Raw genomic sequence first — 17,388 nt, 5'->3', positions numbered from 1 at the left:
ATGAGAGGTAGTTGGATGACTTGGACCTGAGCAAGGGATCCAGTAGCCTTCCTACTCAAAGCATCTGCCACTACATTCGCCTTACTCGGGTGATAATCAATCACACAGTCATAATCCTTTAACAACTCCATCCATCGCCTTTGCCTCATATTTAACTCCTTCTGAGTGAAAATATACTTGAGGCTCTTGTGGTCGGTATAGATTTGGCATGTGGCCCCATACAAGTAGTGCCTCCACTTCTTTAGAGCAAAGACTACTGCCGCCAATTCTAAGTCGTGCGTAGGGTAATTCTGTTCGTGCTGCTTCAATTACCGAGATGCATACGCTACCACCCTTTGATTCTGCATTAGCACGCAACCCAACCCTTGATGGGATGCATCACAATAGACTTCAAAACCTTCATTCCCATCAGGTAAAGTTAAAACAGGTGCGGATGTCAACTTTTGCTTCAACTCCTGGAAACTTCGTTCACACCTGTCCGTCCAACTAAATTCAACCTTCTTTCGGGTTAAATTATGAAGCGGTCCAGCAATCTTCGAAAACCCCTCTATAAAACCACGATAGTAACCCGCTAATCCAAGAAAACTTCGTACCTCCCTCACAGTGGTAGGGTGCTCCCAACTCAACACTGCCTTTACCTTATCAGGGTCCACATAGATACCTTCTGCCGACACGATATGTCCGAGAAAACCCACTTGATTCAACCAGAATTCACACTTGTCAAACTTAGCATATAGCTGATGCTGCCTTAGAGTTTGGAGCACTCTCTTCAAATGTCTCACATGCTCTTCTTGGCTCCTTGAATAGATCAGAATGTCATTGATAAATACAATGACAAAACGATCCAAGTACGGACGAAACACCCTATTCATCAAGTCCATGAAAGCTGCTGGGGCATTGGTGAGTCTGAACGACATCACTAGGAATTCATAATGTCCGTACCTCGTCCTAAAGGCAGTCTTAGGAATGTCCGACTCTCGGATCCTTAACTGATGGTATCCCGACCTCAAGTCGATCTTGGAGAACACCTTGGCACCTTGGAGTTGGTCGAATAGATCATCTATCCTTGGCAACGGATAGTGATTAGGGATGGTGACCTTATTAAGTTGTCGGTATTCTATACACAGCCTTAGACTACCATCCTTCTTCTTTACAAACAAAACTGAGGCTCCCCACGGCGATATACTTGGTCTAATAAACCCCTTATCTACCAAATCTTGCAATTGGACCTTTAGGTCCCTTAACTCCGCTGGAGCCATCTGATACGGTGGTAGAGAAATAGGCACGGTGCCTGGAATTAACTCAATGGGAAAGTCAACTTCCCTGTCCGGAGGCAATCCTGGTAACTCCTCAGGAAACACGTCCGGGAAATCCCTCACAATGGGCATGTCTTCCAACCTGACCCCACTTACTCGGGTATCTATCACATGAGCCAAATACCCCTGGCAACCTTTATTCAGTAGCTTCTTGGCGGTAAGGGTAGATATCAACCTCGGTAAGGGCCTTCCAACTCCTCCACGGAATACTACTTCTGGCAACCCTGGCCTCCTAAATGTGACTTCTTTGCTGAAACAATCTACAGATGCATGGTTCCTTGCCAACCAATCCATGCCCAAAATAACATCAAGTTCGGATAGATCCAACAGGATCAAGTCCGCCTCCATCACTTGATCTTCGATGCAGAAGAAACATTCCTTGATTAACTGGCTAGGCCACAAGGATTCTCCTGCAGGAGTGGCTATCTCTACTAGGCATCCTAAAGGAGTAGGGGTCATACCGACCCGAGTGACGAATTCCTTGGAGATGAATGAATGTGTTGCTCCCGGGTCTATAAGTACCAATGCATCATTACCGAATATATTCAATGTACCTGTCACGATGTCCGGTGTAGCTAGGGCCTCCTGCTGCGTCATCGCAAACACTCGACCCTGTCCTGTCTGCTGGGGCCTCCGTCCTCTACCCCTGCTCGGCCCAACAGGCTGTGGGACTGATCCCGATGAACCTCCTACTGCATAACTCCCTCGGGAACTCTGACCTTGCGATCCACTGGCCTGATGTGATGGTGGGCTCGCCCCTAACACTCCCGCCTCTCCATAAGGGCAATTCCTCTTAATATGTCCCGCCTGTCCACACTGAAAGCACACACCCTCATACTGGCAAATCCCATGGTGTGCTTTATTGCAACGTCTGCAGAATGGCTTGGGGCTAAACCCAGAGTGCTGATATGAACTCGTGCCGCCGTTAATGGAATGGCGTGCTGGTTGGGGCATACGATAGCCGCCTCTCCTCTGAAATCTGCCTCGAGGGCTGAACCCATCACTGTCTGAGCCTGAACTATGGCTCTTCTTAGATGCCCCCTGTCGAGGTACCCCGCTGTACGAACCTTCGAACGATCTACGCCTTGAGGGTCTGCGTATCTCTGCCTGTCTCTCTAGCTCGAGCGCTGCATCTCTAGCGGACTGATAAGTGGCGTGTACTGACCCAGAAAGGGTGTAGCCGATGCTCTCGTTCAACCCGTCTATGAACCTCACCTTCTTCGCGTGATCGTCAGGAATCAGGTGCATGCAGAATTCTAACAGTTCCCGGAACCTCCTCTCGTACTCTGTCACTGTCATGTTCCCCTGGCGTAGTTCCTCGAACTCTCTCCTTCTCGCCTCACTGTAGGCAGGAGGACAAAACTCAGTAGAGAAGGCAATCATGAACTGGTCCCACGTATGCCTTCTGCGAGTCTTCTCTATTTGCCACCACTTCCGGGCGTCTCCCTCTAGCATGAACCCAGAAATCCTCACCATATCCTCATCGGGGCACTGCATCCCCTCTTCCAAGATTTTCTCCATGCTGGATAGCCACTTCAAGGCTGCAGCTGGGCCTTGGCTTCCATCGAACTCCACGGCTCCTAAACGTCGAGCCTGATCCATGGATCGGTTACTAGAGCTTGAACCTCCTAAGGCTCTAGTTAGCTGAGAGACCAGATTTCTAAGGCTTGATCGACTCCCGGAACTCTCAGCCGAGCGTTCCCGAGTTCTACGTGTGTCCCGTCGACTCATTGTAGCAGATTCTGAGGAAACAAACAAGAGTTTAGAAACAGGGACACTTAAGCACGATTACAAAAGGAAGAAATTTACGGATGGGCTGTACAACAATGCACAGTCCCTTAGGATTACAAGAACCTATGCTCTGATACCAACTGTCAGGACCCGTCCAAAGTTCCCCACCGGAACCCTAGACAAGCCCTAATCCCAGGGAAACCCTACCGGATCCTCCTGTGGAAAATCCGGCAGAACCTCCCCTAAGGGATGGACTTACCACAAAATTTCCTGCACTGAAAACGCACTTCTATAATTGTCCCCTTATTCCTCCCACAGTACTACAAACTGGTTCCACAAATTTCAGCACTCCAAAATAAAAATATAGTAATCCAGTGCAATTTAAATACATAAGTGTCCCATACAGTATACAGAGCTTTATGACATACTACAAAATATAGAATACAGCAAGAGTGAAAGAAATATTACAACTGCAGTAAAAGAAGAACAAGGTACTGCACGAACTAATACAGCGAGGAAGATCAAGTCCGCTCCGAGTGAACACCGACAACCTGGTACCTAGAGGAACGGAATTTAAGAGTGTGAGATGCTAATCATCTCAGTGAGCGACCCTACTACTATACAATATAATACCACGGTAATAAGTATATAAATAATAATTATTTGGAAATAATATTTTCTCTCAAAACCCTTACAATTCTCTCAGTTGGAAAGGTTCCCCTTTTAAAACATTTTCACAAAACCCTTTATTCATATTCCCCGAAAACCAAGACATCAAATAATTAAATACCGGAAACAGTAATAATTAATTTTAATTCCAATACAGTTTTAAAACATTTTATTTTTAAAACACAGTTCCAAAAATCAGTTGATGCACCCACTATATACCAGTGGTGTCAACAGTACCCAGCGTCCCGAGGTACCGCCAGACAGGAGGTTATAGAAAGAAACCGGCATACGGTCGCGTGGCGTCCCACTGCGCCGCTGCTAACCTGGTGTCCCGGTCATGGGGGTTGGCCACCCTCTCCGATAGCAACCACAGGACACCCTCATAATATCACCTGCGCGCTACTCACACCCACCTGCACGCTAATCATATCCGTGTGCACAATATCCATATCACATATACCATATCACATATAATCAGAACACCAGTACGTGCATGGTGCATCTAAAAATCATAAAATCCGTAAATTTAAATTATAAAACAAATTTCACATTTTTCACAAGCATAGCGGGCATAATCCATTAGCTTGAATCGGGAAATTCTCCACAATTTCTTTATAATCAATACCATAAATTCCATGATTTTCAAATCCACCAACTCCCAAATCCATCAATTCAAATATCCACATTTTTCCAAGCATAAATAATTTCTCGAAATATCATAATCAAATCTCATAATATTCCATGGGCATATTTTATAAAAATTGAAATCACCAACATAACCAAATATTTTCTTTGAAATATTTGAAAATCAAATCATGCCCAATTTAATATTAAAACCACAAGAATTTCAAAATTCGCAAAACCATAAAATAATTTCACATGGCATAAATTGGTGAAATGCACATTTTCTTAAATCCGATAAATTCACAAATAATTCCATAATAAATCAAATAAATATTTGGCACATAGAAATTAAATTTCAAATATTTAAATCACACATAATATATTCACCAATTAAATTCCCCGAAATTAATTTGAAGGTGGGTCACTCACCTTATGCGCGTATCTCAATCAAGATCCTCCGTAGGATCGACTCCGCTACTCGCACGTGCACCTAAAACATCCACAGTACCAAACCACAAATATTAATATTTTATTCGGGTAATTCCCAAATGGGTACCCGGGGAGCGAACACCAAACGATAACTAAAATTTACGAATTATATACCGAATCGAAGCTCGAGTGATGCTAATCACAGATCCGGTCTTAATTTCCGATGATCGTACCCGACGGGGTCGGAATTTCGCTGGGAAGCTTTTCGGATTTCGGCTCCGCAATTCTCCCAAACCGTCGCGAATTGGCAGAAACGGATGCCGGATTCGGGTTCAGGAGGTCGAACACAGCGGACTGGAGTCGGCCGGAAAACTGGGTACTCACCGGAACAGTACTTTCCGGCGAGCTGCCGCGGTCACCGGCAACCGTCGCCGGCGACGGCGCGTGCGGTGGCCGTTGGTCGTGAAATTTTGCAGACTTGTAGATCGTGAGGAGACCAACCCAACGGGACCGGCGGTGAGTAAACGGAGGCCGGACGGCGGAGAAATCACCGTTTGAAGATTTCCGGCCCCTCGCCGGAAAATGCTCCGATCCCGGCGCGTCGGTGGTCCGATGGCCGTGATTTTTGGTGGGTCGGCCGGACTTGAGGGGAGGAGGATGGGTGTACGGCGCGTGTGGCCGGAAAATGGCCGAAAGTGGGTCGATTTGCGGTGGCCGGCGGTGGAGGGGAAAAACTCGCTGCCGGTCTTCGAACGTCCGATCCGGGCGAGTCCGACGGCCGTTCACTGTGAAATTTGGAGGTTTTGTCGGAAATGAGGAGGGCAACCTTGCTGGCCGGCGCGTGTGCAGTAACTCGGCCAGAAAATTTGAAAATCTCCGGTGGCCGGCGACTCTCTCTCTCTCTTTCTCTCTCTTCCCCGAGAGTTTTAACAAATAAAAACCCCTGTGTGACACTGTTCATGCCAAGTGGACCAATCAGAAGCTGACACATGGCGTTACTGTGCACTTAAGCCAGATATATTAAAATAATACGGTATCCGGTGAATTTCAAACGTCCATAACGTTTTAACCAAATGTCCGATTTAAACGTGCCGCTAGTCTATGAACTCGTATCGACGAGTACTTTACAACCATACAAGAGTCAACTCAAAATTATATCACAAGAAAAAGTCAGCTCCTGGCACCTTTTGGATAGTTTGCACTTCAAATTGTTTCGCCCAACTTTCAAACCGTAGCTCCGTTTTTGACGTGCTACTAGTCTACGAACTCAGGGCGTCATGCACTTCGCCACGGTACCCTGGTCAACTCGAAATTCCAATTGGAGCAAAAAGTCAACTTTTGATCTGCTCGGTCAACGGTCAACCTCGGTCAACGTGCACGGATTCCGGTGCTATTTGGGACGGGGTGTTACATATAGGACCTTCTCCAGACAACAGTGGTGCATCATTATCCATGAGAAGTCCTAATATCGACATGCACTCAACTCTGTAGCTTTCAATTGGAACCCATTTTCTTACCTACAAGAGAAGAATATTAGAATGTAGAACACATAATTATATTCAAAAGTAGCATAGCATTTTATGTATAATATAGTGCAGAATGATACACATGAACTCGAGCTAGATGGACAAATATCCAAAGTAATATATGAGTTAACGGAAAAGTGAATAACCAAAAAAATAATAATAATAACCCAATGGATACATGTTTCTCTTATTTGCAATGAAAATACAATCAGAAATGATAGAGAATACGAAACATCTATCTTCCTGTGGCCTGGGGAGGAGGACGAGAGTGGAGAAGACGACCATGGCTTATATACTAGCCATTTACATCAAGGACAACCGGCCTTTAACACAACAGACACAACAGACACAACAGACACAAAACAAAACTAATCAAAACGACTACACTTTGGGCTTAATGAAACGATGCGTGTGGAATTGAACAACAAAACAAACAATAGCTAATTAATAAAAAAGAAACGACGTCGACTGGGAAATCTTTATTGGTTTTCGGGACAAGAACAAGAGACCTCTTTCCGGAGGCAAGCCCAAAAATCTCATCGAGGTCAACATCATGAGGCTCAAGTCCTTCTGGAGGCAATTCCCAATCGAAATGGTAAAAGAGACGAGCAAGTGCAATCTCTATGGTTGCTAATCCAAATGCAAAACTAGGGCAACCTCCAAATGGTACAAACTTGAATTCTTGATCCTTGACAAGATCAATATCTACAACACTACCATTCTTATTATCCTCATCATCAATAAACCTCTCGGGATTATAAACTAGAGAATCCTCCCATGACTTTGGATCCCTTCCGATGGCAAAAGCGTTTATCACAACCCGAGTTTTAGCAGGTATTTCGAAGCCATCGAGAATGCATTTGTCCATGGATTCTCGAGGAGCCAGTAGAGGTGTTGGTGGGTGCAATCTCGATGTCTCCTTCACCACAGCTTTCATGTAATGAAGGTGCTCAAGATGGGTCTCGTACAATCTCCGATGCGACGTTCCGAACCTCTTCTTGTGCTTTCTTCATCACTCTTGGGTGCCTTACCAACTCTATCATTGTCCACTCTAGGATGGCAGATGTTGTATCCGTGCCTCCTTCGAACATGTCCTGTACGTAATAAAATCAAATATTATCAAAAGATCGACGTTAGAAGTTAATTTTTATATTAATTTGGGGAAATAAAAAGAATCTAAGTAATGGAAATTAATTAATAAGCTAAGTAAAACTATCAAAATGTATTTTAACAAATAATTAACCACGCAATAAAATCGACTGTGTAGGTTAATTAGGCCTGCAATTGTATGTTGGGTGACAATCATCATGACAGGTTTGCTGGGTGGGAAGCGATCCAATCTTATTACACGCTGTGTACTTTAATTTTGACAACAGAACAATGAAGGTTTGAGAAATTACATATATTAAAGTTGATGAAAAATGGTACTTATTACGAATAGAATCCATATCTTATTTGGCTATATCCTTTTAATTAGGTTTTAACATAAAAAAGCTAATTCACTTTTTTAAGTATAGAGACAGGCTACTTACTCAGTTCATATGCCCTTCATATGAAATTGTGAATTCAAGAAACGCAAGCTAAAAAATTGTGGTAAATGATAAAAACAAAAAAAACAAAAAAGTACAGAGAGAGAAAAAGACACCATCCATAAAAAGACACAATCCATAACCAAAGCTTTGATATTTTCATCTGTAATGGGCACCTCCAAATCGTCTCGTTGCTGCAACCGAAGCAGAACGTCCAAAAAATCTTCCCAACTATTTCCCGTTGTTGTTTTTAATTCATTATTTTGTAAACGCTCATTGATTATTCCATCGCATATTTTTCTCAAATCGTTCAACTTCTTTTCCAATCTCCCACTCACCGAGTTAACCCACTTCCACTCGGGGAAAAAATCTCCTACGCAAAACCCAGAAAGCAAAACATTAGTCTCCGTTATTACATCCAGCAGATCACGATTATTCCCGACCCTCTTCCCGAACGCCATAAGGTGAAGAACGCCTTGATCATGTTGAGCCTCGACCCAGACTGATTCCGGATCCAATCCAACATCCTGTTCACCTCCTCATCCCTGACGAGTTGGAACGAGTTGATTCGTTTCAAGCTCAGCAACTCGGTGACGCAGATTTTGCGTGCTTGACGCCAATAGGGACCGGTTGGGGAAAAGAAGACGTTGGAACAACCAATGGATAGGTAGTAAGTGAGATCAGCTGTGGGCGGGTTCCGAAGACGTGGGCGTGGGTTTTGAGGGCCAGACGATCCAGTCGAGAGGACGAGATTATGACGGTTGGGACTTGGCCGAGTTGGAGGTAAATGATGGGCCCGAGTTTGTGAGCCAGTCGTGCGAAGGTTATGTGGGACATGTCTGTGAGGAGATGAAGGTGACCGATAATTGGCAAGGCAGCTGTTGGTGAGGGTGGCAACGGACATGACTGTGACGGTGAGTGACCTGTACTACTACTCCATTTTCGGAGCCAAAAGATGCAGAAGAGAAAGGAGGCCAAGAGTAAGGGAGACTGAAAGACTGGAGACCAAAATGGTCCATTTGTTTAAAACTTTAACTGTCTGGTTCTGCTGTTATGATCTGTTTGTTTTCTTCCATGATTGTGGAATACATATACATAACATAGCAAGCAGGCAAATTGTCTTTCCACTTATTTATTCTAATAAGCAAATAAATAAATTTAGTGTTAAATATAAATGTACTCTTTATATCGATTCGTTATTATACAAAGATTTTTCTCTTTTTTCTTGTTATAAATATTATACAAAAACTTACACGTCATTTTTTAAGGTGAAAAACTTAAAAGTCAATTGTTAACTGCAAACCGTGCATTGTAAAAAAAATAAATAAAAAAATAAAAATAAATAAAAAAATAAAAATAAAACTGCAACGTGGGCAAGTATACATATTTATTACGATGTCTCTGTCTCCTTGGTTTTATTATTATCATTTATTTGTCGCTTTTTCTTTATTTCTCTTTAATACTTATTTCTAGCTGGCATGTTTGTCTAAAATATAGAATCTTATGAAAAATTTTCCCCAAAAAAAAAAAAATCGTATCAGAATCTTACCTGGTTTTGAACAAAAAAGAAGTGCTAACGTATAGATTGATAAAATATTTTGGATTTTGATCAAGGGATGAGAGCGTGGAAGTTAAATGTACCTCCAACGTCGGGATAAAATCATAATTTAGCCTCAATATCAATTGATTACTCTTTTTTTTTCTTTTCTTTTTTTTGCACTAAAAGAAAAACAAACTTTCTGATACGATTTATCAGTCCAGAAACTATTTTAAGTTAGTATATTTCCAATCATTTTTTTACAACCCTATGAAAGTCTAAACTAAAAATTTATAACTTTTTCAGCCTCCTTTACCATTTGCTGTTCGCATAATGGATGCACCATAAAACACAAATAGAGCTTGCCACAATCAAACTCACAGCCTCGTATGTATTAATTTATTACTCTAATGCACATTTAATTTGTCTCTTTCTATAACATGCCATTCATAAAAAGAACTCAGAAGAATAATACGAAAGTAAGCATAAAAAAGGTCTATATAACAAAAAAAATCATTATAAAAAATTTAAAAGGTTTCTCAAAATCCAAATGAAATCCACATCCTAAATTTATTAGTCATCAATTTTTTAAATTTAGTATAGGATTTTTTTTTATCTCAAAATTTAATTTTATTTATTTATAATTAAAAAGTAGACTTTTGATTCTTCAAAGTCTTCTGCTTAATTACTCCTGATTTATAGGTGTGTGAAAGACTATTTTCTTTTCTTTCTTTTTTTTCTTTTTTTTTATTCTTTTTTTTTAATCTTAAAAGAAATAATGATTCTTATAGCACATATAAACACACGTCCTACTGGACAAAACGGGGGAAAAAAAAAAAAAACCAAATATATACACATACATATAAACCTTAGCATTTTTTCTTCTTTTTTTTCTTTTTTTTTTTTTTACAAAAATTATATCATACTATAAGAATTTTTCCTTCTTTTTTTTTTTTTAACAAAAATTACAATGTATTCTCAATTAAAGTGGATGAGGATTTTACTCAAATTTAACCGAATTAATTCAAGATTTGTTTAGCGACTTTGAATATATTATAATTGGATTCAAATCATATTTGGCGTAAAATCTAGAATCAATTTATATAACATGATTATTGAACATATCATTTTTTGAGTTGACTTGTTTAATTAAAAATTAACATGTTTAATTAAATTGCCAATCAATCTAACACGATTATAGCCTATTTAAATAATAATTTTAATATGATTAATAAATCAAATTATAATTAATAAAATGTTATTACTAAATACATACTTATTTTAGATTGTATTTTTAATTTTCATTCTTTTATTTAAGAATAGATAAATAAAATCATCAAAAAAATATTTATTTACCTGAAACTATATAATATATTTAATGTATGTATGGATTTATTGGGCACCAAATACATAATATATATACAGAACCATATTTAAAAATTGAATTGAAAACCAAACGTTCGAAATTTTTAAAAGAATATAAACTAAAAAAGTATAAGTGTTTATAATTTATTCCAATAAATTATAAATAATATTTTGTTAATAACGAAATAAATGAAGCAAAAAGAAACTTTGCTAAATACATTTGATTTTAAGAATAAATTTTTTAAAAATAATTTATATGTATTTTAAAATGTTTATCATTTTAAAAATATTTGAAAAGATAAAGTACTTTCCCAATTTAATTTTCATGATTTCATATGGAGAAAATAAATTTTAAATAATTATTAAGAAAAAAAATACTTATTTTATTTAAAAAATACATATAAAAGTACTATTTATGTGTTTTTTTAGTATTCATTGCATATGTGGTCATAAACTATATATTATGAAATTTTAAATAGAAAATTTGTTAGAAATTAGCAAATTCACCAATAAAAGTGCCGGTTGACTGCAATCCCAATGACTTTGTCATTCCTTTATCAAAAAAAAAAAAAAAAAAAAATGACTTTGTCATTCATGGGGACAGCATGCATAATATGACAACGGAGGCCAAATATGGAAAGAAAAAAATGAATTAGACAGGTTAGTATCACCAAAAAGTCTCCATGTAATCAGAATATATGGAATAAAGGTGAAAGAGGGGGCAGTATATGGAATCAAGGTCTACATTACATTGTACTTGAAAGAGGGAAAGTTGTTGGCATTATTATATGGGCAAACAGGTGGTGAAGTCATGAAGACAAGTGACAAAGCTAAACTAGACAAGTGGAAGGCTGCCACCATCATGGAATAACTACCATGCGTGAGGAAAGAGGATATATATATTATATATATATATATAAAGGAAAAAATAATGTGCATGTATGTATGCCCGTGCCATATATAATGTGCATGTATATTAACACTACAAATGATTTCCATTGACAAAGCATAATTCCCCATTAACTTTGATAAAATTATAACTTTCAAACTTTTTGGATTTTCTCAAAGGTCGGGAAAAAAAAATGGCGTTGAACGTGTTCGTCAACCTCATTAGGAACCAAACATTAAAGGCGATGCCGGAATATTAAAATAAGCTGGTCATAACGGCAGTAGACAGAGCTTATGAGGCGCTGATGATGAAAGATGCAGACAATATTTGTTGAGGGGTTGGGAAAAAAAAATAATGGTGCTCCGCTGATCTCCACACTTTGGTTCATCTACAACACAAATGGAAAGAGATTAACATTTGTTGAGTCCCACTATTGTGAAGGGCATAGTGGGGATTGTCCATACCCGTTACTGCTCGAAAATGGTCAATGAGGTCCACCTCTTCACGTCCAGGAGTCTCGATATGCTGGATCCATTGCAGCTACCATATATGATGGTGAGCATGAGAAATGGAGATGCTTTTGACTGGATGTTGTCTTGGTACAATCCATACAATGACAACGACTGCCTTAGTGAATCTAATTTTTAAAAATCCGTATTGTGATTTGGTAAATATTTAAATTTTTTATTTTATTTTATTTTCCAATATGAGTTTTTAGTTTTAAATCATATTAATTTAAATGACTATGCTGAATATGAATGTATTTTTCGATCTTTTATATATATAATTGCATACCTTGATCTTTGTATAATTTGTAGATTTATACTGAAATTGGTGAAGCTTATCAATTTAAGAGAACTGATTAGAGAAGTATCCATGATGACATGTCGAGGAAGTTGAGAAAATTTGATCACCACTATGGCAATGCCGAGTTGAATGGATGCTACTCAGCTGTAATAACCGGCTATTCATATGTTATAGACTGATAATACAATTTTTTATTTTATTTTTGAGGGAATAATGACTTTAAAAAAGTACATGGATACAATGAACATGAGAAATAAAATATGCGTATACTCAATCATGATCTCAATTGACGTAAAATGGCATCTGTATTTAAGACAATATGAACTCTGAAAAAATATTGAATAAACTATATATTCTAGATATGTATTTAAAAAAAAAAATTTCTGTGTGTATTTTAAAGAATAAGATCTTTTAGAAACCATGAATCAAACAGAATCTTTTATTTTTATTTTTATTTTCATTTTCTCGGTCAGGTAAAAAACTAACCTTGTATTGCTTGGATCCTTTTGTCTTTCATGTATTTTCACGTACTGTTTAAATAAAATAATTATATTATTGGAGACAAAGAGCGGAAGATTTGGACGGTTTGATAGGACACGAGGCTTCTACGTACAGACATATAAAGCTAATTCACAAGCATTTGTTTGATGGCATCTAAATCTGGATTATAATAATAAACCAAAAAGGAAAATAGATAAGTCAAAGACGCAGGTGCAAAAGATATACCAACTTTTCCAGACAAGTGGTGCATCCTTATCCACAAGAAGCCCCAATATCGACATACACTTAACTCTGTAGCTCTCAATTGGAACCCCATTTTCTTACCTACAAGAGAAGAATATTAGAATGTAGAACACATAATTATATTCAAAACTAGCATAGCATTTTATGTATAATGTAGTGGAGAATGATACCCATGCACTAGAGCTGGTGCGACAAATATCCGAACTAATATATGAGTTAACAGAAAAGTGAATAACCAAAAAAATAGTAATAATAACCCAATGGATACATGTTTCTCTTATTTGGAATGGAAATACAATCAGAAGTGATAGGGAATACGAAACATCTATCTTCCTGTGGTCTGGGGAGGAGGAGGAGAGTGGAGAAGACGACCATGGCTTATATACTAGCCATTTACATCAAGAACAACCGGCCTTTAACACAACAGACACAAAACAAAACTAATAAAAAAGACTACACTTCGGGCTAAATCAAACGGTGCGTACGTGGAATTGAACAACAAAACAAACAATAGCTAGTTAATGAAATAGAAACAACGACGTTTTTTATCAACATTTCCCGACGGTCAATTTGATTCAAATGTGGACGACTGGAAAATCTTTATTGGTTGTCGGGACAAGGACAAGAGTAGACTTCTTTCTGGAGGCAAGCCCAAAAATCTCATCGAGGTCAACATCATGAGGGCCAAGTACTTCTGGAGGCAATTCGCAATCGAAATGGTACAAGAGGCGAGCAAGTGCAATCTCTATGGTTGCAAATCCAAATGCAAACCTCTTCTTCCTCCTCCAAATGGTACAAACTTGAATTCTTGATCGTTATCTACAACACTATCATTCTTATTATCCTGATCATCAATAAACCTCTCAGGATTATAAACTAGAGGATCCTCCCATGACTTTGGATCCATGATGGCAAAAGCATTTATCACAACCCGAGTTTTCGCAGGTATTTCGAAGCCATCGAGAATGCATTTGTCCATGGATTCTCGAGGAGCCAATAGAGGTGCTGGTGGGTGCAATCTCATCGTCTCCTTCACCACAGCTTTCATGTAATGAAGGTGTTGAAGATGGGTCTCATTAACTTTTCCTGTCTCCGATGCGACTTTCCGAACCTCTTCTTTGTGCTTTTTTCATCACTTTTGGGTGCCTCACCAACTCTATCATTGTCCACTCTAGAATGGCCGATGTTGTATCCGTTCCTCCTTCAAACATGTCCTGTACGTAATAAAATCAAATATTATCAGGAGATCGACGTTAAAAGTTAATTTTTATATTGATTTGGAGATATATATATATATATATATATATATAAAGAATCTATGTCTATGTAATGGAAATTAATTAATATGTTAAGTAAAACTATTAAAACGTATTTTAACAAATAATTAGGTCTGCAATTGTATGTTGGGTGACAATCATCATGATAGGCTGGGTGGGAAGCAATCCAATCCTATTACACGCAGTATACTTTAATTTTTAAAACAGAATAGTTAAGGTTTGAGACAATACATACATTAAAGTTGATGAAAAATGGTACTTATCACGAATGGAATCCATATCTTATTTGGCTATATCCTTTTAATTAGGTTTTAATATAAAAAATCTAATTCACTTTGTTAAGTATAGAGACAGGCTGCTTGCTCAGTTCATATGCCCTTCATACCTACACTTAAACGAAATTGTGAATTCAAGAAACGCAAATAAAAAAATTGTGGTCAATGATTTAAAAAAAAAAAAAATGTTATCAGAGTGTTAACTGAAAAAATTTAGCCAAAACAAAATAAAAGACACGGGTAAAGGTTTTTGTAAATTTTTCCAAACAAACAAATATATAACACATATATATAACAAAGGACATAATAACAGATATATATAGACGAGAATCGTCTTAAAATTGTTATTGTAACGTTTTTGTAATAAATAGATTTGAATAATTTGTTTTTAATGGGTTTTAACGTGTATTGATGGGATCTTTGAATTTCAAACGTTTGAGTTATTTGAGGCTTCATGAGTTTTGACAAAATAAGCAATTTTGAAAGAAAAAGAACTTAGTTTTTACAACCTTCCTTTTGTGAATTTTTTTTTTTTTGAAAAAATAGAGAAAAATATTGGGAGAAAAACATCTCTTTACATTGTGTATGGTAAAGCTTAGATACTGAAAGTTCAAAGTGAAAGGTTTTGGTGATGCGGCGTACAAGATCTAAATCTGTGATATCCTAAAAGATGAACATCACAAAACCATCTGCACTAATAGGGTGAAATGCATCTTAAAATTGTTAAAAAAAAATTCAAATAAATTAAGAAAATAATTTCTAAACCTGTATGTATAGTGTTGAATGGATTGTTCGAGATCTGTGTGATACCAAAATATTCTTAAAATGAATTTCATCCCACTACCGATACAGATGGTTTTGTAATGTTCGTCTTCTAGAATAAAATAGATCTTAAACACAGCACCACTATTACCTTTCATTTCGAACTTTCAGTACCTTAACTTTACCACATACAATGCCAAGAGACATTTTTCTCACAATATTTTTCTTTGTTTTTCCCAAAAAAAAAAAAAAATTACAAGAAAAAAGGTTGCAAAAACTAAGATCTTTTTCTTTCAAAATTGCTTATTTTGTCAAAACCCGTGAACCCTCAAATGACTCAAACCTTTGAAATTCAAAGCTCCCATCAATACACATTAAAACCCATTAAAAACAAATCATTCAAATATATTTATTACAAAAACGTTACAGAGAGGAAAAAAGACACGAACCAGAACCAAAGCTTTGATACTGTCATCTGTAATGGGCACCTCCAAATCGTCTCGTTGTTGCATCCGAAGCAGAACATCCAAAAAATCTTCCCCACTATTGCCCGTTGTTGTTGTTTTCGATTCATCATTTTGTAAACGCTCATTGATTATTACATCGCATATTTTTTTCAAATCATTCAAGTTCTTCTCCAACCTCTTCTTCATCCCAGTCACCGAGTTGATCCACTTCCACTCGGGGAAAAAATCACCTATGCAAAACCCAGCAATCAAAACATTAGTCTCAGTTAATACATCAAGCAGATCACCATTATTTCCGAACCTCTTCCCGAACGCCACGCGGCATAGTATATCGTTCGCTAAGCTGAAGAACACCTTGCTCAAGTTCAGCTTCGACCCGGACTGATTCCGGATCAAATCCAACATCCTGTTCACCTCCTCGTCCCTGACGAGCTGGAATGAGTTGACCCGTTTCGAACTCAGCAACTCGGTGACGCAGATTTTGCGTGCTTGGCGCCAGTAGGGACCGTTTGGGGAAAAGGAGACGTCGGAACAACCAAAGGACAGGTACTGAGCTGAGATCAGCTGCGGCCGGGTTGCGAAAACGTGGTCGTGGGTTTTGAGGACCAGACGAGCGAGTCGAGAGGACGAGACAATGACTGTTGGGACTTGGCCAAGTTGGAGGTGGATGATTGGCCCGAGTTTTTGGGCCAGTTGGGCGAAGGTTATGTGGGGCTCGTCTGTGAGGAGATGAAGGTGACCGATAATGGGCAAGGCTGTTGGTGAGGGTGGTAGCCGATATGGCTGTGACGGTGAGTGACCTGTACTAGTACTCCATTTTCGAAGGCGAAAGATGCAGAAGAGGAAGGAGGCCAAGAGTAAGAGAGAGAGACTGAAAGACTGAGGGCTAAAATTATCCATTTGTTTAAAACTCTAACTGTCTGGTTCTGCTATTATGGTCTGTTGGTTTTCTCCCATGATGGTGCAATACTTATACATAGGAAGCAGCTAGCTGAAGCTAGAAATGGGCAAATTGTCTTTTCATTTTTTTGATTTAATAAACAAATAAATAAATTTAGTGGTAAATATTATCAGGTTAGTAGAAATCTACTCTTTCTCCAATGTAATGAGGACAATTGGTCTTTTCATTTAAAAATTTTCGTCCAGTTATGCAAGGGGACAACATCCAGACCAATGAAAATAGTACAAGAAGAACAAACAACGATCACATATTAAAAAAAGACTTGAACATCATTTTTATATCGATTGCTTATTATACAAAGATTTTGTTTTTTCTCTTTTTTTTTTTTAATTTTTTATATATCATACAAAGATTTAAACGTCATTTTCTAAGGTGAAAAACTTAAACGTCAATTGTTAACTTCAAACCGTCCATTCTTTAAAAAAAAGAAAAAAAAGAAAGAAAAAAAAAACTTGCAGCTTGGGCAAGTATCCTTTATTA

The 17,388-nt window shown here is 38.0% G+C and overlaps 1 protein-coding gene and 2 pseudogenes across 1 annotated transcript; 1 reads left to right on the top strand and 2 right to left on the bottom strand.

Annotated features, from left to right (window-relative positions):
* Nucleotides 1–17,388, top strand: part of LOC125418930 (SH3 domain-containing protein 1-like) — a 166,584-nt pseudogene that overhangs the window by 32,434 nt on the left and 116,762 nt on the right.
* LOC132804178 (tryptamine 5-hydroxylase-like) lies at nucleotides 6,604–9,084 on the bottom strand (annotated as a pseudogene).
* LOC107404118 (tryptamine 5-hydroxylase) lies at nucleotides 13,637–16,872 on the bottom strand. The gene is given in 4 exon segments (XM_048463648.2): nucleotides 13,637–13,935; nucleotides 13,938–14,283; nucleotides 14,285–14,380; nucleotides 15,930–16,872. Coding segments are annotated over 4 exon segments (1,554 nt in total). The 5' UTR covers nucleotides 16,848–16,872; the 3' UTR covers nucleotides 13,637–13,741.

The sequence above is a fragment of the Ziziphus jujuba genome, chromosome 6 (genome assembly GCF_031755915.1).
Source record: "Ziziphus jujuba cultivar Dongzao chromosome 6, ASM3175591v1".
Taxonomy (NCBI): domain Eukaryota; kingdom Viridiplantae; phylum Streptophyta; class Magnoliopsida; order Rosales; family Rhamnaceae; genus Ziziphus; species Ziziphus jujuba.
Note: the sequence above shows the minus strand (reverse complement) of the source record. Positions and strands in the feature narration are given on the sequence as shown.